General features: G+C 48.2%; 1 protein-coding gene across 1 annotated transcript in view; it reads left to right on the forward strand.

The window, feature by feature from the left end:
• The first annotated feature begins 2050 nt into the window (after nucleotides 1-2050).
• Nucleotides 2051-26519, forward strand: part of LOC139057208 (beta-galactosidase-like) — a 31136-nt gene continuing 6667 nt past the window's right edge. Inside the window, exons 1-11 of the mRNA XM_070535042.1 lie at nucleotides 2051-2370; nucleotides 8433-8596; nucleotides 11025-11175; nucleotides 11311-11374; nucleotides 11494-11588; nucleotides 12381-12561; nucleotides 13083-13263; nucleotides 13621-13664; nucleotides 15134-15252; nucleotides 24807-24881; nucleotides 25455-25541. Of these exons, the coding sequence (XP_070391143.1) occupies nucleotides 2302-2370; nucleotides 8433-8596; nucleotides 11025-11175; nucleotides 11311-11374; nucleotides 11494-11588; nucleotides 12381-12561; nucleotides 13083-13263; nucleotides 13621-13664; nucleotides 15134-15252; nucleotides 24807-24881; nucleotides 25455-25541 (1230 nt within the window). The 5' untranslated portion in view covers nucleotides 2051-2301. The remainder of the gene's footprint in view (nucleotides 2371-8432; nucleotides 8597-11024; nucleotides 11176-11310; nucleotides 11375-11493; nucleotides 11589-12380; nucleotides 12562-13082; nucleotides 13264-13620; nucleotides 13665-15133; nucleotides 15253-24806; nucleotides 24882-25454; nucleotides 25542-26519) is intronic.

Raw genomic sequence — 26519 nt, forward strand, 5'->3', positions numbered from 1 at the left:
CCTTCTTTATTGGGATTTGGTTGCTTTCTTTATGGAGGACTACGGTGGCTGTGGAGCCGCTTTAGGTATCTTTCAGTATTTTTACACACGGCTCGTCTACACCCTGATTCCGTAATGCATCCATGACTGCTGAGGTTTCGACAGAAGCAAATGCTTTCTCGTAATCAATGAAAGCTATATATAAGGGTTGGTTATATTCTGCACATTTCTCTATCACCTGATTGATAGTGTGAATATGGTCGATTGTTGAGTAGCCTTTACGGAATCCTGCCTGGTCCTTTGCTTGACAGAAGTCTAGGGTGTTCCTGATTCTATTTGCGATTACCTTAGTAAATAGTTTGTAGGCAGCTGACAGTAAGCTGATCGGTCTATAATTTTTCAAATCTTTGGCATCCCCTTTCTTATGAACTAGGATTATGTTAGCGTTCTTCCAAGATTCCGGTACGCTCGAGGTCATGAGGCATTTCGTATACAGGGTGGCCAGTTCCTCTAGAACAATCTGCCCACCATCCTTCAACAAATCTGCTGTTACCTGATCCTCCCCAGCTGCCTTCCCCCTTTCCATAGCTCCCAAGGCTTTCTTTACTTCTTCCTGCGTTACCTGTGGGATTTTGAATTCCTCTAGACTATTCTCTCTTCCATTATCGTCATGGGTGCCACTGGTACTGTATAAATCTCTATAGAACTCCTCAGCCACTTGAACTATCTCATCCATATTCGTAATGATATTGCCGGCTTTGTCTCCTGATCTCTTGATCACTCTATATTTATATACATGTCTTGGGAAATAGTTGATTTTGCTAACGTTATTGAAAAAAAAAAACTACTTATAAAGCCCATTGTCATTACTGACTGCAACACGACCTTTTGCTGAGCAATGATGCAGATATTGATAGGTTATTCCTTTCGTTTGCGCCAAGAGTCGCGGATATAAACCATATAGTTCCTTGAACCGAGTCGTGAGACATCCAATAGATGCTCGAGAGAGCATATGGATATCTTCGAATCGGTTTTGGACCAACCGAACGAGTGAAACATCGGCACTTAAGTATAAATTAAAAAGGGGGTCCATATATCGAGCCAAACTCTGGCCTAGATTACACGTTGCGACATTTCGACGTTAGCACATTCTCTCGTGGTATGAATTGCGTCAGTTTCCCATAGATCGACCAAACATTCCGAATGAGTGACGTGTGAATAAACCAAGACATAAGCAATTGACTGTACGTCGCAATGTCGCCAAATTGAAACATTTATTTAGTAAAAGCCCCGGTTACTTATCAATTTCTGCGCGTTCTTTAACAAAAGGTACACGTTTCGAAGGGGTCTCTGGCCTGTGAGGAATTCAAGGCGTCCGCGATGGCCGAAAGTGTCACAACCTGAACTATTTCTTAGTCGAGATAACTGAAAATTTCACCACGCGTAGTGATCATGCATGAGAGAACGTAAGTGAAATAACCATTTTTTTAAACGTCTGGAGCGCTAATCAAGCTAAAGCTTCACGAAAAGCGACTGAAGGATTTTGTAAAAAAATTATGTGAAGTTTATAAGCCTAGACCTGCCTATAATAATTGGGTTTGCTCATTGCGGGTGATACACTTCTCTCGCATACGCATGAGTTGCATCCGCTTGTGTCTCTCGCTCCTTTTCTAGCGCAGTGCATACACAAAGGAATCGTCATGAGGTATAGCCCCTCAAACCTCCCTGCGTACTAGAAAGGCATGCCAAACGATACGATGTTCCTCGTGCTATCGCAATCTGATCTTTCTTTTTTTTTTTGCTTGGACCCAGGTTTTCTAAATTGTTCTTCGGCGACCTCCTCACCCCTATTGTATATGCTTGAAACAGCGCACTGCGACTTGCATACGCTATTGTCGTGTATAAATCTGTACACCTATATGAGCCTCTCTGTATACGCCTGTCTATATGTGCAGGCACAAGCAAGAATAAGTAGACCAGCTTACATATATATATCTATCTCCTTTATTTGTATTTTCTTCGTAACCGAGAACGTCAGCACGAAAGCAGCAGACTATGCAAGTCCTTCAGACATGCATTTGCACCTGAGGTGTTAAAACGTTGCACTGAGCTTTGGCCACGTATCACACGTGCGGTCCAAGGGGCAGCCACGTCCGGTGATGGGAACATAAGGTGGGGTGGCAGTGAAGGGTAGGAACAGTGGCCTGGCCAGCCACCGATAACGCAATCTGCAGCGCACCTGCTGTCTTGTCTTCCCCGGCTACCGTGAAGGAAGGAAACGGCGTTCTGCTTCGTGACCAGGGTGGATAGTCTCTATTTAGAATGGCGGCACCTACCACCTACGTTCTGCTCGCACTGGCGTTCCTGGCTCGTACAGCGGTGTCCAATAAAGTGAGTACTCAATAGACAGCTTCAATATGACCACGGTTTCGCGCCACTGTTTTCACACCGACATGACCTCAGGAAAATGGCCGCGCCTCGGCTACCCCGAGTCAATGGCGCCTTATGATAGCGATGTTTAGCTATTTTTTCTATGGATGTGCCCGGACGCCAACTTATGAACCCTCACGGCCTGTTACACAGGATCAAATGTGCGTGCAGATGCTTTCCTGTGATTCTATAGATATAGAGGAGAAAGAAAGAAGAAAGGCAGATATATTAACCGGAACGGGAAATCTGGTTCGCTTGCGTACGCTAGGGAATGGCGAGAGGGAGGTAGAAAGAAAAGGACAAAGTAGAGAGAGAGGGAGAGAGAGCGCGGACACACGACCACAGCCTGTCACAATCACTGCACACCATCACAGCACAGGACCACGTACAGTACAATGATGATGATGATGATGATTGGAGTTTATTGGCGCAAGGGTCATAAGTGGCCAAAGAGCGCCAAGGCTATGATAACAGACTGCCATTGGTAAATGTATAATGAATATCGACACATGGCTGAAACACGGCTGTATCGAGGCCTAAAAGTTTGCTATAGAAAGTGCGTAAATATATTCGTAATAGAACCAGGCAATGATACATAGCATATGCTATGGAAAAGCGATGTACTACCAAGAGGTAATGCACTAAAATATGTGGCTACAGGTAGCATTACTGCCTCATCAAGGCCCTTAAGCATAAGGGCCCGGAAGCATGTGCCATACAGGTTGCTACTATCGCAGCATCAGCCTCTCGTGAGAGGATGCGCTACGAATATCGGGGCTTAATAAAGCGCAATAAATTAACATCTTGCAAAAATTTAACAATGATGTATTATAAAAAATTGAGCCTACTCCAAGAAACAATACCGGATGAAGGGAAATGTGGCATCAGTACGCTAGAGGAAAGTGCTTTTTTCCTTCAGTTTCTGCTTCCCGACACTCTACCAAGACGTGGATAACGGTAAGCCACTCACCACACTTACCCCAGAGGGTAGGTTCACTACCAGTCAGCAGGTAAGAATAAGTACCGTATGCATGTCCTATTTTCAGTCGACAGAACATGACATCAGTTTGTCATGCTTTTGTTACCAGGGGCAATTTCGTATGGGCGGATTAATTAAATGAAATTTATTAGAGGTTTCATGGTCCCAGATGGATTGCCAAAAGTTTATCAGCGCTCTGAGCAAGAAAAGCTTCAAGTCTGTTGGAGGAATAGCTATGGCTGTGTTACCGGATGGACTTAGCAAGTTTGTCTGCAGCCATATTACCAACAATACGTCTTTGCCCGGGTACCCAGCACAAAACGACACGGTGGTTAGATGCATACATCGGGCACCGCAACGAGAATAGATTATTTACTACAGAGTTATTATGTCTTCGCAGAGACATTAAGCCTTTGACAACGCTTAGGGAGTCTGCAAATATAATTGCCCTTCGTATTTATATTTGCTTGATGTACTTAACAGCCGGCAATAGTGCATAGGGCTCAGCCGTATAGATACTTGTTTCTGGATTCAGAACATCAGACTCCGAGAAGGATGGCCCTACTGCTACATAAGACACGCCGGCATGCGATCTTGATGCGTCAGTTTTGATACTCGGGGCACGAATTTTTGCCTGAAGTTCAAGAAAGTGCATTTCAATATGTTCCTCCGGGGCGTACTTAGTGATCTCAATAAATGATGTGTCACATTCTATGAGCTGTCACTGCCACGGTGGTAACAGCTTTGCTGGAGGCATCAGACGATGTTCAACGAGTGGTACCCCCACTTCATCACTGAGACTCCTCACACACAACGAGAAAGGCTCTTTCGCTGCAGGTTGATTAGGAAAAAGTGTGGCACATGTCACATCATTTATACTTAAGTGAGAAAGATTATCAGCGCTTGAGTGTACTTTCAAAAAGTACGTGAAACTAGTGTACAACTTTGCTGTTGCATTCTACATAGAGGCTTTGCACAGGGCTTGTTCTGAAGGCTCCTGTGACAACTTGGATGCCTAGATGGTGCACAAGATTGAGCATCTTTAGGGCACTCGGTGTAGCGGACTGGTAAACTAAAATTATTGGGTTTTACGTGCCAAAACCACTTTCTGATTATGAGGCACCGGACTGGTAAACTAGGGCACCGTAGTCTAAACGTTGTGGGGTTCTCACACCATGCTCTTGGGACAAAGGAACGACAACACAGTAGTGCAAACAATCACAAGGGCATTTATTGCACCTTTCATTGATCAATGCCTGCTAGCCGAGTTGCTATCCACAAAACATGCCGATGGGCGCGCGACAAATCTAGAAGTCCGACTTACCGCGACCGGAAGCGAGCGAATATGTTCGCCCCATGCTGGATCCCAACGCCTGGTCGTTCGTGCGTATGGTCACACGAACGGTGGCGCGTTCGAACGAGGCCTCACGAGGTGGTCTCGCTGACCATGGATCGGCGCACGCGCTGAACGTCCGCGCCGCTTGACGATCTCGAACCAAAGAGAGAGCGTGTTCTCCCTTGCGCCCCCAAGTAACCCCGCCTGTCGGCTGCGTTAGCAGCGCGACACTCGTTCCATCTCTCGTACTGCGCTTCACCACGTCGACCGCCGCGGGCCCCAAGCCACGCGGTGAAGCCGCACTGCAGGAGACGGGAGCTTTGCGGGAAAAACAACATATCAGGGGACGCGTGAGAGTCGCGCATCCCCACATCGTGAACATACGAGGCGTTCGTATAGACCGTTTTTTCGTAGGCGCCGCCATATTGTGAACGCAGTGGCGCCGCCTATGAGCAGCGCCATACTGGCTTGGGTGAAAGCGGTCTTTTGCATGGCAGGTATACGCTCGGCGGTAGGTTCTGGCGTTTGTTCTCGCGGCCGTGCGGTCTGTTTAGTATGACGTGCGTCTTATACGTGGTAAACGGTTCTGTGAGTCGTGTTGAAGTGGTTTAAGGCCTCATGGCCGGAATTTCTCTTGGCGTTGAGGTGGACGGAACACGCAGCGCGATGTGTGTGTGCATATTTGAGCCTACAATCAGCCTCGGAGATTAATTGTGTATTTCTGAATGTTCAAATCACTAATGTGACCTTATTGCAGTATTATCTTCTATTTCTAAGCTGCGGTTTAGGAGCCATGAAACATACGCGACGATCGTAACAGCGTGGGTACCGTTCTACAACCGTGGGTATCGTGGGTAGAAGCGTTCAAACTGTTCGCTGCAGGTTACATTGCGTGACTACTTGGTTCGATGGATGAGGTTTCCGCCCCTCCATAAAATATTTTTGGCAAGTAATGGCAGCATACCTTACAGTCTGAATTAAGCTTGTTCAGCAAAGGGACTGTTTACGAACTGCGCGAGCGTCCTAAGCAGTGGTAGGTGCTGGATTACAGATATCTTTGATCTATATACCGCATGGTCCAAGCATAGGGCTTCAGAGGTTATATAATTATAAATGTTGTGCGGCGTGACTATGCGAGGTCGTATTGCGGCGTTAGCCCGTTTTCTCTTGCTTTTTCGAAAAAGAGGCTGATAACCGAATTTTTTTTCGGTTGTGTTCGTTCCGTTCTCTACGACGCACTCACACGTATTACGGAAATTTTGTCCTAAAAATAGGCATCGCATTCTTTTTATGCGATCCCTCTCACATATTATGGCTGTATACAAGCGAAAAAGGCAATGCGGAAGCGCGCAGCTCACACATGTATCGTGCTGGTTCACGAACCGCAGTGGTCTCTGTGTTGAGCAACGCCATCGGCCTCATGCAGGAAGGCTAGCGTGGACATATGGTAATTTGAAGCCTACTAGACCTGAAATGCGCGAGAACGATTCCGGTGCATCACAAATATTTGACAGCGCCTGCCGCTCAGATGTTTCGTGGTTGCCTTAGGTTGGCCGTGCACGAGCATGCGCTCTTATGCTTTATGTTTTACTCCCTACGCCAAGCGATCAGATAGTGAGCAGATTTACCATTTCATGCTGCTAATACCGAGACACCGGTTTTCTTTGTTGAAATAAAACCGATATAAGCAAAATAGTTCACTACACATAAACACACCGCGACTGATAATGTGCGTACGCCGCGGCTAAGGCGCGTCACATTTTTGCTCCCCCAAGAGATATTTCCGCCTACTGTAGTTACCGATGCACCGAAAGGCTTCCCCGACGACCTTATATGAACGGACATGGCGTAAATTTCACAATGTACCATCTAAAGGCCAGAATACATGGAGCGAATATGCGACGAATAGTCGGCGTTCGACGCCCGGCGGCGTACGCGCGTCGCGCGGCGGCGGAGAAATCGTCGTTCGCCGCCGATCCAGCTGGCGCAGAAAAGTTCGTCGGGCGTCGGCGATACCGGAAGCGGCAAACGAGCGGCGCCCCAAAGCGAGCCAATCAGGTCTTACTATCCGCCCCGACTTCCGACCTGGCTTCCCCGCTTGTCCGTGTATCCCGATCCCGCTCTATCCTTCACGCTGGTCTCCCGCTTTTCGTATTCATGGTATCCAAACAGGCACGGCTGCAATTTAACGACAAATTAATTTCGGCTCTTCAGAAGCGTGCCATCCTGTGGGACATTTCTAAACAAAATTTTACGCGTTTTTAGAGTGTTCCGCAATTCAAAAGCAATAATAGTTGTCGTTAAAGTTTTTTTTTTGTCATGTGTTTCACTACAGCGCTTCTGCCTCGTCTAGCCACACTGATAACAACGCAGCGACTCGTCGGCGGCGGCCGCCGTGTCTTCGCTCCATGTAGCGCAGCCCGACGAACATACGGCGTCGCGGAGCGGCAGATTTTCTGCCGCCCGAACTTCGTCGTGAAAGTTCGCTCCATGTATTCTGGCCTTAAAACATCTCGAAATCGTTCCGCAGCGCGCGATAACAATACTTGCAAGCAGCGCCGCGCCGGATCGCCCAAGCCAGAGAGGGGGAAAGGCTCTTCGCGCGCCCCGTCCTCCTCACCCGATGAAAAGGTCTATACATTAAAGAGAAACTTCTTATCACTGCCCCATGTTGTGCGTGCTAGAATTTTGTGCAGGTTCATTGTCTTTAGGCATTTGACCTTGAGGTGCTTTATGTGGGGAGCAAAGGTTAGTTTTACGTACGAGTAGGTTATATTCTTCTATTTGTTTGTATTTGAGAAAGGATTGTGAATAATGGGTTCAGCTTGGCACACGCTCAAAGTGCTCCCCAAGTGAGGCTGCTTGGTTTATAAATTGTTTATAAAATATCCTGGTAAATAAGTTGATTTTTTGAAAGGCTCTCAATCAGCCGATGCTAATTTCTATCGAGGAACATGGGGAGGGTTGTCATGCTGCATTATTAAGTTCAAAGTTGCAGGAAAGTGGTCACTTCCGAAGGATTATTGATGGTTTTACATTCCATGATGAGACAGATAGAAGCAGAGTCAATTGCTATATCTGTCAATTAATACGAGTTGTGCTGGATGCTATAATAGGTTGGCTCGTTCTTATTAATCAGGCACGCACAAGAGGTAAGAACACAATTTTCAATAAGTGGGCCTCTTGCATTGCATCGCGAGTCTCCCCACAACGTGATGTGCGCGTTAAAATCACCCACGAGTATGTCGGTTTCCGGAAGTTCATATATGAGGTTATAGTAGTAGTAGTAAACGTCTTTATTGAAGTCCTGAGGAGCTAGGCAGGGGGCCTGCTAGGTAGGTCCCTATACCCAGCCGATAGGCTATTACCAGGTCGGAACAGAGAGGCTATGCCTCTCCGCTCGTACAAAAAGAACGCACAAAAAGAACAGGCAGAAAGCAAACAACGCAACCAACTTTCATATATTTCTCCTATAGCAGCACGTTGAGGCTGACTAGATACATACGTCCAAATGTATACCCGTAGTCCCTTTCAGATTAACCATAACCTGAAGCGTTGGAGACTGAATGGTTCCTCTATTCTACGGAGTAAACTAGTTTGGCTGGAGACTGAAATTTTGGCCACGCGCATATCTTGTGACTTAAGCCTAATGCTCCAACTTCCCGCCCTTCCCTATTTTTCTTACTTTTTATTCTTCGCGGGGTGAAGACATCAAGGTCCTTCGTGATCGACTACACGAACAACCAGTACCTCAAGGATGGCAAGCCGATACAAATAGTGGCGGGCGCTATCCACTACTTCCGTACTCTGCACCAGCAGTGGGGCGACAGGTTGGCAACTATGAGAACTGCGGGCCTCAACGCGATACAAACGTGAGTCTACAAACCCGAATTTACAAAGGTGGTACAAATGCCGAGTCAAATAATGCTCAAGACAGTGCGAGTGCAATTTATTGCGCGGAGAACATATACAAAGTGTGTGACGTGGTATGCATTTTGCAGTTTTTGAACCGCGGGTGCAGAAGTATTCTATGTATACGTACAAGATTGATTTCTGTAACGGTGTGGATAGAAGTATACTGTTTACCAGATTCTTAGTCGACGCATCCAAATCTCTGGTGTGATTGACATAATTATCACTTTCTTAATTTATTTTTAGCCTAATTATTATCAGTTCTATTTTGCTGTCGGAGAGAGACAAATGCACTAGCCAAAATTATGTAGCCTCTACCTCAATCTCTTCACAGCAAAGAGTTTGCAACAGAATAGAACACTCCCTTTTTTGTCCTCAGCTTTGTGTCTTCACTTGGTCCTCCCTCAGTGGAGGGCAATGAACCGAGAACAATCTTTGTTTATTTCTCTGCCCTCAATTTCCTAAAGGGGCCCAGACGCACTTTTGTAACTGATCATAGAATGACCTTATTAGTAAAGGACGTCGCCTCACGAATCTCCTGTCGCAAAAATCTTTGGAATCCTTCTTATCACACCGACGCGCAGCTTTCTCTCTCCTTTCATCTCCGTTAGCGCAGTAGAAGCTACACAGTGGGAATGGCAAGAGGTCAAGGCACCGGCCAAAAAGGTTTCTTTCGCTTTTCTTTTTTTTTTCTTTTCGGCGCTACTCCCAGTTCAGGCGTGTGCGGCGCTCTCTCGACACGACATGGGCGATCGGGCGCCTGGAGCTACGTCACTTACAGATATCGATCAGCGCACGCGGCTGTCTGACTAGTCTGATCGTCTCACCAACGAGAGTACTCGTCAAAGCTTCCCGTGGTGGCCACAATATCTACGCTACACAGCCCGCCAGAGCGATCTTGGAGACCACGCTCAGAAGACGCAGCTACGTGCAATCGGGATGTGTCGACCGGAAGTATACAAAGATCAAATACTTTCAAAAACTTTTTGAGATTGCAGACGTTTGTGTTTTTCATTTACCTAATTCAAAACTAGCAATGATAGTATTACTAAAAATGTCCTCGCAATCACGAAATCAGCCAGTGAATATTGTGGCCTTGATTGCTAGCGACGTAGCTGCATGATGACATTAGGAAGAAGAGAGTAAACGATTTTAGAGCACAGCTCTTAGGCGCCCGTACCTGCGGCCAGCGTCGGCGTCGTCCCTCGCCGTCCTCGTAACCGAGCGAAAGAGAAAGGATGAAAGCGAACGCGGCGCGCGCATGAGCGACGGCGATATAGCGAAGAGAGCGTGAGGAGGAACGCTGAGAAGGAAGGTGCAGCGGAACCATGAGGCGTAAAGTGGAGGAGGAGGGCATGGCTAAAGTATGAGAAGAAAAGCGTAGTGCTGCGCAAGACGGGCTTTGCGGCGACGATGACTATGAGATGGCGCCACAGGAGCGCGCGCTTCGTCTGTATGCAAACAAAGCGCTGCATGAGCGGAGGTGTGTGGCAGCTGCTGTGAACGGCGCCCACGCGTCACGATTAGCGAAGCAGTCGCGCCACACTTCGCTCCGTTTGCAGATCGTCCGCGCCAGCCAATACATCGCGAAATGAAAACACGCATACAGCTGCGCTCAAATTTCACATCACGCAGTATCATAATCGTTGGTGAATTTAAAAAAAATGTTTTTTACAAGAGATTGTAAATTCCCTGCTGCATGTAGTGCAATCATATTTGGCTCCCATGTTCATGATCATCATAAAAACTTTACTGTAAGACTGAGGAGTTTGGTTCGCAGGAGCGTCGTTTAGAGATTGGCAACGTTTTCTTATCACGATCAGAAAGTGTTTCAAGGCCCCTTTAAACCAGTTGTTTCAGAGTACACTCACGTGTCGCCATACACCACTTTCCAGGAACTATTTTGCCATGCAGTGATCAAATAAGTTCTGCGGAAATTCTCAGAGCGGATTAAGTATGGCGAAAAAAAAAGTCGCATTGTAGCTGAATGAAATAAAGGTAATCCTTCGGTTCTCTTCAAGAAGCACACTCCGCCTTTGACAAAAAATTTGTGCTGCGCTCTGAATGCCTCAAACCTCAAATATCTTGAAACGGAACAGAACGCATGAACATTCGGAGATATACTTACATAGTAAACCGTATAACATTACAATAGAGACGAAGTCTTTGTGACACAATGTAAAAGCTGTGACTTGTTACGTGAGTGGGCTGATAACAGGAGGATATGCAGCGGGACGTTCAAGATAAAACAGTACGGCTGCCCAAATTGGGACCTCTGCCGCTGCTGAATTAAAGTGCACTGTAGGCAGCAGCCAATTTAATAATGACCTCGTCACAGCTACATTGGTCTTCCTTTGTGCTGACTCGCGCCTTCACCGCTATGGACAGGTACGTTGAGTGGAGCAGTCACGAACCCGAGGAAGGCCACTTCGACTTCGAGGGGCAGCAGGACCTTGTGCGTTTCTTGAAGTTGGCCCAGGACCACGGTTTCCTGGTTCTGCTCAGGATCGGTCCGTACATTTGTGCCGAAAGGGACATGGTGCGTAGCGGCTACAATTAGGCTGTATTTGGAGTACAAACAATCCATAATTTCGTCATTTCCATTTATTGCGAGTTAAAATATCACGAGACAAATATTTTCTACGTTCACTTTATTCCGTTGATTACATTACAGGGTGGACTGCCATACTGGTTACTGTCAAGGAATTCTTCCATCGGTCTTCGCACAAGCGACAAACGTAAACGCCGCCCTTGATATATATGCCGCAGTTTTTTCCCGACAAGAATCAATGCTTGGCGACAGGTTAATACAAATAAAACGCGCTGTTACGCTCGCTATTTTTCTTCTTCTCTCCAGAGTACCTAGGACCCGTCGAGAAGTACTTCTCTACACTTCTTCCAATGCTACACCCACTGCTATACGCCAACGGAGGACCCATTATTGCAGTCCAGGTCTGTGTGCCCGTTTTCTTTGACAGCTAGTGTCAGATGTTAAGTGCTTTTCTAGTGAAAGCCTGTACTCCTCTCCCTAACTGTTCTTTCCAACTTTATGCTTAAAAAATAAAATTCTGGGGGTTTTCGTTCTGGTTTTTTTTTATTATTATGAGGCATGCCATAGTGGGCGACTCCGGAATTATTTGGACCACCTGAGGTTCTTCAACGTGCACTCAAAACAGGGTGCATGGGCGTTTTTGCATTTTGGGCCCATCTAAATGTGGCCACCGCGGCGGGAATTTGCTCCCACTACCTCGTGGTTTCAAACTTTCTGCTATTGTTTACTGCCTTCTGCTGTTTTTCTCTACTGCCATCTCGTTTCCTTTACTGTCCTAGTACTGACCTTTACGCTGTAATCTTCTGTTTGGTCCTCTACAATACCGTTCCATCTACTAATGTTATCTACTGCCCCTTTCTTGTCTTCTCCTGTGCTCTCCTCCTCTCGGCTGTCTTTAAATGGTCTAACTATATACATGGTGTAAGCATATAGTATCGCATCTTAGTGGCAAGTTTGCTGTGCAACCTCCCCCCCCCCCACCTACTGAAAACGTTGACAATGCAAATGGCTCACGAAGTACACACAAAACGTACCATTCGCAACATTAGTGTCTGTCCCATTTTCTTTGTTACATCATTTGCAGAAGTTTTGTGCAAGCTACACATTCGCAAATTTCAGATAAGAATTTCCATCAGTAAGTTATCCAGATAACTCGAAACTAGCTGCGTTCCTTCATCGCCAGTTTCTTGCAGGTTGAGAACGAATACGGGAGCTACGGCGCGTGCGACTTTTCCTACACGACGTGGTTGCGGGACCTGGTGCGGCTTCACCTGGGCTACAACGTCATCCTCTACACCGCTGACGGTGCCGCTGATGATTTTCTCATGTGCGGCAAAATTGACGGAGCCCACGCCACCATCAATTTTGGCGTAGGTGCGCGAACACGTTTACCTTGCGCTCTACTGTTTATATACAACTGTAAAAGTTTGTAATGTCTTGGAGAGCAAGATAATAACCTCTGAGCATAGAAATGCAACCATATCCGTGTTATAAAGCGGAGTTGAGCATCAAAGCGAAATGTGTCAATTGGTTTTCACGGACCAATTGTCAATTGGTCCGTGAAACTGGCAGCGCTATGCGTATTACGGTGCTGCAAATCTACCAAAACCTATTCCTATTGAGCATCCCTCCACGCGTTCAATGTGTAGTTGCCCTAACAGCTGTTGGATTACTCCTCCTTTTATATGACTATGTTAGGTATATGTGCCGCTTCGCGCAGCTATCGCAGGTAAGTGTGGGAGTATATTGTGCGTTTCACTTGTACGTAAGTTCATTGTTGCCGTTCTTTCTCCTTGATTTGTCCACTCCCCATTCTTTCACTCACGTACTTAAAACACATGCGGACAATAAACGTACACGAGCCGCATATCCCTTGTTTCTTTCCTACCCTTCAGACGCAGATGTGGAAGATGCGTTCAAGGCCCAACGTCGACATCAAGAGCGGGGACCGCTGGTGGATTCTGAGTTCTACACCGGCTGGCTTGACCACTGGGCGGAGCGGCACAGTATGACCAACACTAGCGATGTGGTGCGTCAATTGAACAAGACGCTCAGCATGAACGCTTCTGTTGTCATGTGAGTCCTCTTCAACTGACTGACAAACTGGTTGATTAATTGGAGAGTTTTATCCTGTCCTTGTGCGTATTATCTGGTAGCGCCACCTTAGAGCTATTATTCCAGTCACCTATAATGCGTTCCACTTGGCAGCTGTTGCAAAGCCTCTGCAGTGATATAATCGTTAACATGCAGTCATTTCTTTATTTTTTCCCCATGTAGAACAACAGCGCTTCAGACGCGTTGTGATTGGACTAGCGTCACAAGATGTCGCTACCAGCGTTGTCACTGTCGTGCACGTCTCAAGTACATGTGGAGTAATACGCACGCGGACGAGCTAAACTGCACAAGCTATAACCTTCTATTGTTTGACTGCAGGTACATGTTTCACGGTGGAACATCTTTCGGCTACAAGTCTGGCGGTAAGCTGTAACGCACCCTCGACCATATTTCTGTCTACTGTAAAGCTTCCTGATATGTGCATTACGTGTCAGTTGGACACGTCAGGAAACATTATTTAAGATAGCAAGAATGTGCGATGGGGCCTGTGAGCTAACGAAAACGAAAGTGTCCATTCCTTCGCGCTCCTTTGCGAATAGAATTTTGCTATAGCCTATAAGGGAATTCCCTCACCCCAAAGCACTCGCACTCTTTAGTGTCATGTCATTAATCATTTATGAACCTACACTCTAACAAAGACAGGTTAACACTGCCAAATTTACAAAACAACGCCTACTGCAGAACCTAACTGGTCAAAAGAATTGTCTTTTAAGCAGCATTGTACACCTCTGCAGCTGTCGTGGTACGCTGCCCAGATGTAGTTTAGAAAGCAGTCTCAAAGTTTTACTATGCTTACAAAGTTACAGAGGATTTGCAACAAATATTTTTTGCCTGCAGCAGTCCCGTGTTTCGCATACAGACTTTGGCACTATAGCTAGAAACCTAAGCTCGCTAACCTACGATCTATGTGGAGATAAGTTGATTTCAAAAGATATTTCCCGGAAAATTACACATCTGTGAATTTGGCACATGTAAGTTAAAGAATGGGTCTAGCATAAACGCCAGCTTGGTCATTCGAGACTGTACGCGTCTTCCCCGCTCTGTGCCGACTGCTGCGAGTTGGATAGCACGGATCACCTTTATGGTCTTGCCGGTGATTTGCTATACAGATCGAAATGTGTTACCTAATGCTTTGCGGAGAACTTAATTCCTACACGATTGTGCGCAGTCTTTCAAGGTTGCTTCAAGAAGGCCGCCTGATTGTCTCTAGATATATATTGCGCCTGCCACTTGCAATATTGCGTGACAGTGGACTTTCAGGCGTATGACGAAAAATTGTATATTGCGCCCAAGTTAACGTTAGCCAAGCTGTTCAACGAAACAAGTGATTAAAAATAAAAATTTTGCAAAATATAATTTTAAGACCTACGGCGTTCAGTTATCAAAACGCCGACGACAGAACACCGTGCTTCAAATAATTGTATCTTACACCGCGTATTTTAAATGTTTTTTTTTTCGTCGAACAGCTCGGTTAACGTTAGTTGCGGCACACAGTGTAGCCTGGAAGAGGGGCGCTACAGGCGTAGCTATTGCCGGCCTTGTCTGCCAGGCTACACCCGCCTGTTCCAAAATCACAGCCACCACCAACACCACTAGAAGAACCCCGATTTCGTGTTGTTCAGAGGATATACATGGCCGACTTATAGACATAGTTGTTCGATAACAAAAGATATGCGCGAGTCGTTTTCACGCGCTACCTCTACCATGAGTGCGCAGAAAAACTATCGCAGCGTATTGTTTGCAAAGGGACAAATAACTTTTCACCGCTATGTAATTGCATGATTTTGAGTTGTTATTTATCCTAGGCCTGGTTTTTTCATCCCGCGCGCAGCTAACGCGGACAATGGCAGGTTCCTACCATGTCCGACAAGTTACGACTACGACGCGCCCATGACAGAAGCCGGTGACCCGACGGAAAAGTTCGTAGCCATCCGAAATATCATCTCTAAGGTACGTGCTCTGGCAGTGGTCGGACTGTGTGCACGGGTCGAGAGTAGAGCGAGCCAAAAGCACTATAATATCTAGACATTGTTATTCAAGCGAAACTTTTAATGCGAGCCGAGATGTATTTATGCTAATATTTGACAGTACTCCCGATAGCTCGCGCCAATATGGCTTTGAAAGACATGTGAACAGCCACCTTCCGGCGGACAAAGAGGGTGGTTTCACCGAGTGAACTTTTTATATCAAAATCGAGAGAGGCCATCTCCTCTGTGTTCAATTCGCGCTCCAGGTTATCTCTGAGTAAACTGAAGTCTCGCGGAGTGAAACTGTGTGACAGGTTAAACATTTTTCTGGACTTGTGAAGGCGATCGATAAAAGCAAGAATTATTTCTAGAGGTTCCTTTTAGCGCGAAAGCACATGTCTGATGTACCACTATGGACGATTGTCTCTGAATCTGGAACATGTCAGCACTCTGTTGCTCTTTTCCTGCAGCGTCATCTTCAGGTTTTATCTCTAGACGACACTTCCATCGTGAGCAACTGTAACACTGCTGGTCTTGGAATTTTTTAACACTAATACTGACAAAAGCTGTCAGGCCTTCTCAATTGACATCAAAGATCTCTTTTATTCTTTACTTCACAGCCTCATTCTTGAATGTGTTGGGCATTCTATTGACAAATGTGGCTCCATTGCTTTCCAAAATGCAACTGTGGTCTCAGTTCGCGGTTTTTGGAACTCCCAAAGTTTTATTTAGGGTCAACGTGCATCCAGTTTGAAGGGACACCATACTTCCAAAAGCAGGGTGTACGCATTGGGTCCTACATCGCCCCAGTCCTTAGTGACGTAGTGCTTGCTCATTTCGATCGTCTCATACATGCCTGCTCACAGACAAGAATGTTCTTAAGGTCGATGACTTTTTGTTGTTTTAATTTGCGAAGCGCAGGCCACTGAATGTGAAAATAGAAAGGTGTTGGCTATGTTCAAAGATGCAGTGAGCCCGCTTGAACTAGCGAACAAACTCCCAGTCAACGGCCAAATGAGATTTTTACTGATCAGGTTTTAATCAGGTTACGGTTTAAATGTGTTGGCATCTGCCGGAGCTATGAACCGCGCGCCAACAAACCATTTCTGCCTTTCAAGCCCGCCAACACTAAACGAGCTCTTGCCACGTTGTGCTCAAAGAGCGCTCTTGGCAAATCTTGCCCGCACTGTATCTCAGATACCTTCAATAATCAAGCTGAAAGATTGCTGAGCGCCGGGTATCCTCAGCAGCTCTTCATTTCGATCGCGGAGGGCCTTCTCAGGAAGATGCGCACAAAGCCGCGAACGTGCGAAGCTCGCGAACAGCGTACGCTGAAGGTAACTGTGATACCTTACATTCGCACGCTACCGCACAATATGAAAAAGGTGGCCCAGCGTTACGATGTCAAAGCCGTGTTCTCGGCCCTCGCAAGCTGTCAAAGCTTTGCAAGTTGTCGACCCGGCGGCAACCCAGCAGCGTGAGCACAGGCGGTCTTTTGTTGTATGCGCAGAAGGTGTAGTCTATGAAATTCCTTAAAGGTGCGGAAAATTGTACGTTGGCCAAACTGGGAGATGTGTTAACGATAAGTTAAGGGAGCACGCAAACAACGTAAAAAGAATGCGCGTTAAGGAAAAGATTTTCAAGGTTTACTGGTAAGTAATTGTCTGACTTGCAGGGACTGTCCGCCCAACCTAAAAACACTTCCGTTATCAAGTGGTTTAAAACGCGTGTGACACGAGGAATCGCAGAATCTGAACGGATCTTAAGACTTGGGGAGGGATGTGTAAGCGTGGCCTCCATCACGCTTGCAGACAAAGAGCTGACATATTTACGCACTCGCAGATGATAAGCCCTGGCTCGGACAGCACGTATATTTTTTTTTCGTAACCATTCACATTCATGTTGTTGGAAGTTCCGCTCTCGTCCTTGTCCTGTCTCCGTGTGTGTTTTTCTTTCTTGCGCTGCCACCTTTTCGAACGGCTTGTGTTAAATGAAAACACAAATTTACATATATTTACGCGACTCGCCTTTCACTTCTCCATATGAGAAAGTTACCGCAACGTCTTTGTCTTTAACCACGTGACGCAACGTCCCGGAGGCGTTGTGAGATGAGACATAAAGGTCCAGACGTACAGCTTGAGTCGGACGACATGAACAATGTCCGTAAGAGGGCGACCAGAACCTGGTTTAAGTACGTGCGGGATTCTCACAAGACGCGTCTGTGACTTGGCGCAAATCACTAGACGCATTGTAGCGCGACAAGAGCTTCTCAGAGACGCCGATACGTCGAGACTGAGTCCCTAACCGTACGAGGGAGTCAGAAGGATAATAAGTGTTCGTGTGGAGGTGATCATACAGCGACGTTAGAGACGCCTGTCGTTGCACGAGTTGCTCACGTACAATAATATATATTGCCACCTGGTGTTTTGAGCCAGCGAACATTCAGCATTGCGTGCCCAGCAAAACGGCGAAGAAGACGACAAAGTCGAAGATCCCGCGCCAGCTGGAGAACCATCGCTCAGTGCTTGGCATTTTTCATCTCTGGCTGATCCTACTGTCACTTATTCTTGTGTTAGAGCGTGACAAACTGGTGGAGGTGCTGGGTAATTTAATCTATGCACCACACCCCTCCGAGCAGTAGGAGCTCCAGCCCTGTACCGGTGGTTACGCCTGTACACCGCGCCAGCAGAAGGATCCGTGGACAAGCCCCTGAGTTTGGACTCCTCCCAGAGAAAATGGCAGCTCCGACCACGCCAACAGGTATGGAAGGCCCAACGCCGATTCATTGTACGCTGCTGAATCCGCGAACGCCAAATCCCTTCCACGGCGCCATACATGAGGATGTTGAAGACTGGCTGGTCCACTATGAACGTGTTGCCGCGTTCAACAAGTGGGATGACGCAGAGAAACTGAAAAACGTATATTTCAGCCTTAACGATGGTGCACGTGTTTGGTACGAGAACCGTGCAGATGCCCTAAATTCATGGGCAGAATTCAAACGCCGGTTTCTTGAGACGTACGCGAGCCCTGATCGCCGGGAGCGAGCTGAGCGTGATCTTCAGTCCCGTATACAAATGCCGAACGAAGGTGTCGCAATGTATGTCGAGGACATGACGCGTCTCTTTCGCCGAGCCGACCCCAGCATGTCGGAAGAAAAGAAGGTGCGGTACCTGATGCGCGGCGTGAAAGAGCAGCTGTTCGGCGGTCTCGTGCGCAGTCCTCCCAAAACAGTGTCAGAATTTCTTTCCGAGGCCGTCACCATTGAACAGACGCTTCGGCAGCGGGCACCATCCTACGAACGCCAAGTGAACGCTGCCTCACCTACGGACTTCTTCGGAGCTCTCGGGGGCCACGTCGATTTCTTTCGAGAGCTCATTCGTTCCGTCATCCGCGAAGAACTCCAGAAGCTGTCGGTACCCTCACAGCCGACGCTCAACTCCTTGTCCAGCGTTCTCCGTGACGAAGTCCAGCAAGCGCTAAGAGAACCACCCTTCAACACCGAAGCTCGACCACTAAGCACTGACAGCTCCCGCATGTCGTATGCGCAAGCTTTGAGGCAACCTGCCCCAGCTCCCTCCCCGCTTCGCACCGCGTGCCCGGCCATGCTACAGCCCGTCCAAGCGGCCTCGTATTACCAGGACCACCGACAGGCCCCAAGGAAATCAGACGTGTGGCGGGCACCTGATCGCCGTCCCCTTTGCTTTCACTGTGGCGAAGCTGGGCACGTCTACCGACAGTGCTCCTATCGAGAGCTCGGACTACGCGGATTTTCAGCAAACTCGCCGCGACCTAGGTTCGGCCAGCGTCCTCCTGAAATTGAACAATACGTTGCCCAACAGTGCAGATCCCCATCAACTCGACACCAGTCACGCTCCCCTTCGCCGCGGCGGTTTTCTCCGACTCGCCGTACGTATTCGAGTGTGGTGCGGGGTCGGTCGCCCAGCCCGCGCCGGGAAAACTAACCACAGCGACCTTCGGGGGCGAGGCCGCTCAGTCTGGACGTGCTCAAGGACCCCTACTGACGCGTACGCGAACCGACGATACATCGACGACGACGGTACCTGCTGATTACAGAAAAAGAATTTCCTTGGACATTCCTGTACTCCTCGACGGTCGCGAATTGACTGCTTTAGTGGACACTGGAGCGGATTATTCTATAATCAGCGAAAAACTGGCCACCCTTCTGAAGAAAGTGACAACGCCTTGGAATCAAGCGCCAGTTCGTACAGCTGGCGGGCACATCGTCACCCCACTCGGCATGTGCACGGCAAGAATACAGATTCGCGGCTCTACGTTTGTTGCCAGCTTAAGCATTCTCCCTAAGTGTTCTCGAGACCTAATCATCGGCATGGACTTTCTCCGGGAGCACGGAGCTATCATCGACATTCGCCAACGCCTCGTCACTTTCTCGACAAAGAGCGCGGCAGCGACGACCAACACCATCCACCCTCGAGCACCTCTTCGTGTCGTCGACGACGCTGTCCTGTTACCACCACGTGCAAGTGTCGTGGTTCAGGTGGCATGTGACAGACTCTTACACGGTGAAGCGGTCGCAGAAAGCAATCGCTCTCTGCTGCTTTCTCAAGGTGTTTGCGTAGCAAGAAGCCTTATTGATCTCCATGATGGCCACTGTGAGGTTCTTGTCACGAACTTCAGCTACGAACACCGGCACCTTTTCCCCGGTACTGTCATCGCCTACGCCGACCCGATCGCTGACGTCACGGAGTGTTTTGTTTCCGAGGCAATCGACAATGCTGAACCATCTATACGCAACGTCGACATTAGTCCTACGCTTCCTGAAGAGAACAAACAACACCTCCGTGAGCTGTTGCTCCAGTTCCACTCTTGCTTTGCACGGTCGTCGAAGATACGTCAAACGTCGATTACGAAACACCGTATCATCACCTATGACGACGTGTCCCCCATACGGCAACTGCCTTATCGTGTTTCCCCGACCGAACGACATGCCATTCAAACGCAGGTGAAGGAAATGCTTCAAGACGGCGTAATACAGCCTTCATGCAGTCCCTGGTCATCGCCAGTCGTTCTCGTTAAAAAGAAAGATGGCACGCTTCGGTTTTGTGTTGACTACCGGAAGCTAAACAACGTCACAAAGAAAGACGTGTACCCGTTGCCTCGTGTCGACGATTCTCTGGATAGATTGAGGCGCGCGAAGTATTTCTCCTCTATCGATCTGAAAAGTGGCTACTGGCAAATTGAAGTAGATGAGCGGGACCGTGAGAAAACTGCGTTTGTGACTCCGGACGGCCTTTACGAATTTAGAGTACTCCCTTTCGGCCTCTGTTCCGCGCCAGCCACATTCCAGCGAATGATGGATACAGTTCTCGCTGACCTCAAATGGAAAAGCTGCCTCGTCTATCTCGATGATGTCGTTATCTTTTCGGAGACTTTTGACGAGCACCTTCGACGGCTTCGGAATGTACTCGAAGCCATTCGATCGGCTGACCTTACACTCAAGCCAGAGAAATGCCATTTCGGTTACGAGGAACTGAAGTTCCTTGGTCACGTCGTGAGCGCGGCAGGTGTTCGGCCCGATCCCGAGAAGACTGATGCCGTAGCTGCTTTCCCCACTCCAACCGACAAGAAAAGTGTCCGACGGTTTTTGGGCTTGTGTGCCTACTATCGGCGCTTCATTGAAAATTTTTCGAAGCTTGCAGAGCCGCTATTTCGCCTTACACGTGACGACGTACCATTCCTCTGGACTGATGAACAACAGACTGCCTTTGCGGAGCTACAACGTCGGTTGTCTTCTCCTCCCGTGCTCGGTCATTTTGATGAGGATGCTGACACAGAAGTACGCACTGACGCCAGCAATATCGGTCTCGGAGCTATCCTGGTGCAACGACAAGACGGAACTGAACGAGTTATCGCCTACGCGAGCCGCACTCTGTCACGGGCAGAGTCAAATTATTCCACCACAGAGAAGGAGTGCCTTGCGGTTATTTGGGCTACTACAAAGTTTAGGCCTTATCTCTACGGGCGGCCATTTAAAGTGGTGACCGATCATCACGCTTTGTGCTGGTTGACCAACCTCCGAGACCCTTCTGGACGATTGGCACGTTGGAGTCTGCGACTCCAGGAGTTTGACATCACCATCGTATACAAGTCTGGTAGGAAACATGAAGATGCTGACACGCTATCACGAGCACCTGTTGCATCTCAGAATCCTGACGAGGAAGACGACAGCGCCTTCCTGGGAGCCCTCAGCAGACCGGACCTACTCGCTACACAACGATCGGACGCTGAGTTAAGGCCCATTTTGCCTTCGAGAGGGCATCCTATACAAAAGAAACACAGGTGCCGGCGACAAGCCACATCTTCTAGTAGTGCCTCAAGCCCTTCGCGACGACATCCTATTAGCCTGCCACGACGAGCCGACATCTGGTCACTTGGGTTACTCAAGGACTCTGGACAGGGTACGGCAAATGTACTACTGGCCTGGCCTGACTGCTTGCGTCAAACGCTACGTGAAAGGATGCCGTGAATGCCAGCGCCGAAAGTCACCACCCTTCAAGCCTGCAGGCCTTCTACGACCCATCGACCCTCCGCGTACGCCGTTTGATCAAGTTGGAATGGACCTTCTTGGACCATTTCCCTTGTCTTCCTCCGGCAATAAGTGGATCATTGTCGCAACTGATTACTTGACGCGTTACGCTGAGACGAAGGCACTACCACGCGGGACAGCATCGGAAGTTGCCCAGTTCTTTATGCACCACATTGTGCTTCGGCATGGCGCACCATCATTCATCATCACTGACCGAGGGACGGCATTTACGGCGAAGCTTCTGGACGACATCTTGAAGTTGAGTTACACGACTCATCGAAAGACCACTGCATACCACCCTCAGACTAACGGCTTGACAGAAAGACTAAACAAAACACTGGCAGACATGCTCTCTATGTACGTCGATGTGCAGCACAAAACGTGGGACGAAATCCTGCCGTACGTAACGTTTGCGTACAACACTGCCACACAGGAAAGTACACGATTTACGCCGTTTCACCTCGTTTATGGTCGAGAAGTTCAAACTATGCTAGACGCCATGATTCCGTATGAAGACATTGATCAGCTCGACCAGTTAACTCCTGGCGTCGAGGAGTACGTTCAGCGTGCCGAGGAAGCACGTCAACTGGCCCGTGTCAACATAAGGCAGCAGCAGTGTACAGATGCCATAAGGTACAATCTTCACCATCGACAAGTTACCTATGAGCCTGGTGACCAAGTTTGGGTTTGGACCCCCATTAGACGGCGAGGCCTCAGCGAGAAACTCCTGAGCAAGTACTTTGGACCATACACAGTACTAAGGCGTGTAAGCGACGTGAACTATGAAGTGATTCCAGACGGAGACCTACCATCGCCCAAGCGCCGTTTACCACGCGCAGAGACTGTACATGTCGTCCGCCTCAAGCCGTATTTTGCACGGTGATGTTAAGTCTACTGGTGAAACAAACTCTTGTTTTTTGCTGTCGTCGCGTCGTCCTCCAAAGAACTGCGAAGTGATTTTTCTTTTCTTTTTTTTGCTCCCGCCGACAGAACCCATTTTTTTCCCCTCGTGTGCATGCCCGTATGTGTGCTAGCGCGTTTCCCCCCCTTTTTTTTATGTCCTACCTAATGCGCGTACCTTTCGTGTACGTCTTGTGTTTGAGCATCGAGTCGATGCTTCATAGGGAGGGGGAATAATGCCACCTGGTGTTTTGAGCCAGCGAACATTCAGCATTGCGTGCCCAGCAAAACGGCGAAGAAGACGACAAAGTCGAAGATCCCGCGCCAGCTGGAGAACCATCGCTCAGTGCTTGGCATTTTTCATCTCTGGCTGATCCTACTGTCACTTATTCTTGTGTTAGAGCGTGACAATATTAAGGCGTCAGCGTTCTTAGGGTACTTCGCGCACTTCCCGGGGGCAAACTATCTATATCTGTATGTATTGTATCTAACCATTTTCCCGCCTACCTGGGTCTCGGGGTAGTCTCGTGGTCGAATGGTGCTGCTCTGCGAGAGAACAGGGTTCGGAATCAACCGTCGGACCAACTTGGGTCACAGAGTATGTGGCCTATTTCACGCCGACATGGGTCATGGCAGATGCGGGAATGGGTATAGGTACCGCTGCTCGAAGAAACTGTTTGACGCCGACTTGGGGCACTGGGTATGCACCACTAGGTCGCTGCTGGTCTTTAATGTACCTCTTTGATGCTAACTTGGGTCACTAGATTGGCTAGTAGGTGTATGACGCTCTTCAATGAACGTCTTTGCCAAGTTGGGTAACTAGGTGTGTGCCACTGGTAATGTGCCGCTCTGCAAAATGATGGAAAAAAGTTCCTTAAATTTCTACGGGGCTTAGTGGAATCGAGACAAAGTCACAAGGGTTCCTCAAAGACAGCGCCACATACGCACTGTGTATGTGCCGCTGTTTAGTGAACCTTTTGCCAACTCGGGTCACTGAATATGTGCCACTGAGTTTGCCGCAAGCCAGGGATCAATTCTCAGCGTCCCCATGGCGCCGGCGAGCACGCTTCTAGACACGGACCCACTCGACCTCAAGAGCAACCACCTCGACGGTCCGAATAAAAGTTTACTCTCTCTTTCTCTTCTAGTCTCGGAGGCCACGCGCGGGCTTCTCGGTAGTGCAACTAGATGGTGCATCATGTGCAGAAAAAAAGCGCGGGGAGAGGAACCCGGTTGCCGCATGACGCGTTTCTCAGCGCTCGCACGCACTGGCGCGCCATATACATTTCGGAGGACACGCAGGCTTAATAATAATAATAAGATTTGGGGTTTTACGTGCCAAAACCACTTTCTGATTATGAGGCACGCCGTAGTGGAGGACTCCGGAAATTTTGACCACCTGGGGTTCTTTAACGTGCACCTAAATCTAAGCACACGGGTGTTTTCGCATTTCGCCCCCATCGAAATGCGGCCGCCGTGGCCGGGATTCGATCCCGCGACCTCGTGCTCAGCAGCCCAACACCATAGCCACTGAGCAATCACGGCGGGTGACACGCAGGCTTCGTGCCGGCGGTGCTAGATGGTGCCGAGTGTTCTTATGGAAGCGCGAAAGAGGAGCTTTGCTGCAGTACACGCCTCATACAAAGCTCCTTTTGACGGTGGCAATATCTTGTGTTGCTTTATTGATTGAATGCTAAACACATTACCGTCGACAGTCATCGTTTGATGGGTTCTGTCGATATTCTTTTAAATTGTCAGTTGAGTAGCTGTTTCTTATCAACAGTGGGTGAACAAGGTAAGCTTCAGCGAGGAGTCAAAGTTTCGACAAGACTTGTCTTCATCGGTGGCTAACGAAGACAAGTCTGCGTGAAACATTGGCCACAGAGTCAAGACTGTTCCACTGTTCCGCTGGTTGGTCCATTTTTGGCCATTGCAAGTCTTCATCTTCTTGTGACGCTTTTGCCTTGTTTGGATTTCGATGGCTGTTTGGATGTATAGAGCAGCTTCGTTGACTGAAACGGTGGATTACCAAATCGTGAACTCCAGCGTGTGCACCGCATGCGAATACGCAGTACCTTCCAGTGCCAACCACTTCAGTGCCGAAGCCCAAACAGAAGATGGCGCTCGGAAAGATCTGGCTAAAGAAGGTGAGTTCCCTTGTAGCATCTATTTATAGCACAGGGTAGGATGTGAAACTTCCGTATAGGGTACTGCTTTATTTAATTAAACGAGCAGCAGTGCTGTCGTCATGCGATAAACGTGGTACCTCCGCGCCTAGTTCCGTCTGCGCTAAGCCAAATTTTTTCAGACTGCTTTTATTGTGCAAAATTTAACGTGTTCCTGTAACGATGAGGATGTCATATAAGTGTTGTGTTATTTCTCATTAAAGAATGCGGGAAACCGGCTGTATTATGCAGCATCAGACGGGACGTGTCAGCCTCCTGATATTACAGTGATTGCTGCATGAGCGTCACTTCAATTCCCTGACATTGGGCTGGTATGATAATGACCCACCATAGCTCAACTCGCCAGCGGTAGGCTACTCGTTTTTTTACAACCAGGTCACGTAAAACACCTAAATTCCTCTCACTGAGGAACCGACTTGCGCGCTTATTTTTTCCACAGTAAACGAAGAAGCTCATTTTTTATACGCATTGTACTGCTCCACTCACTAAGTTAACTGTCATTTACTGTTCTATCCTGTCTGTTTTCTTCTATAGCTGTACGGTTTGGCGGACATTAGACGCCTCTTTGCCAACGCCACGAAGTCGTCGAAACTTCCTCTGTCATTCGAGCAACTAAGGCAGGTAAGGATTCTAACGTTAACGTCAATAACTTTAAAGCACCAGGCAACCTAGCGTTTAAAAGCGATGGCGTACGCAAATGCAGATACCGAGGGCAAGTTTCGCTACTTGGTGTGTTGGCAGAAGTTAAGGTTGCACCGACGTCGAGCTATGTATCGATGATGGATTGGAACTGGTGACGTTGCTTAATGGAGAAACTAATCGAGAAGAAACTAACAACTCTGACGAAAGTTGATGCATTACTGATTATTGACTATATTGTTACAAGGCGTGAGGCGTTTGTTTAGAAGGTTCGGCGCTGAAACACTGGATGGGGCGAGGCCGTCAGACCAAAAGCAAATACCTCGTCCTTCTACCCTTCCACCGCTAGTTCACTTCGTCTTCGTGTGTACAAACGTGCCGTTACATATTGCTCCTTGTGCAGACGAAGCCCGCTGGGCGAGTCAGATGGCCTCGCGCTGGGTGCATGGCTTGGGCCTGGCGTCATGCATTACTTGAGTCCGGGCAGAACGTCGGCCGTTGGCGGCGAGGCGCGCTATTGTATAGTTCACCATAGGGCCATCGTAGTGTGCCAAAAGCTTTGTGCACAGATCGTGCTTCCGCACTGGGGTCCACAACCAGACCAAATCGGTTCCGGCTGTCATATCTTGCCTTTGATGTTTCCTGCGAAGCTAGCGTGCGTAGACCAGCAAGCCTACCAGCCTCTTCAGCACGACAAAATGTCTCAGATATAGAATCATAGTCGGTAGCCGACAAAGGAAGATGGTGTTTAGAGTACAACGAGGCGGGCGTGCATACAATATTGTTACATTGAACATTATACACTTCGGATTGACCGAGTAGCAGAGTAGCAGAATAGACATGGCGGTGCAATATCATTGTCATTGCTGGAGGAGGATTATGTAGAATGATGAAAAAACACGAAGTTCACTTGTGGCCTAGGACATGGGCGTTCGGAGAGGTGTGGAAGAGGCATTTGCC

This window comes from Dermacentor albipictus, chromosome 3 (assembly GCF_038994185.2).
Source record: "Dermacentor albipictus isolate Rhodes 1998 colony chromosome 3, USDA_Dalb.pri_finalv2, whole genome shotgun sequence".
Taxonomy (NCBI): Eukaryota; Metazoa; Arthropoda; class Arachnida; order Ixodida; family Ixodidae; genus Dermacentor; species Dermacentor albipictus.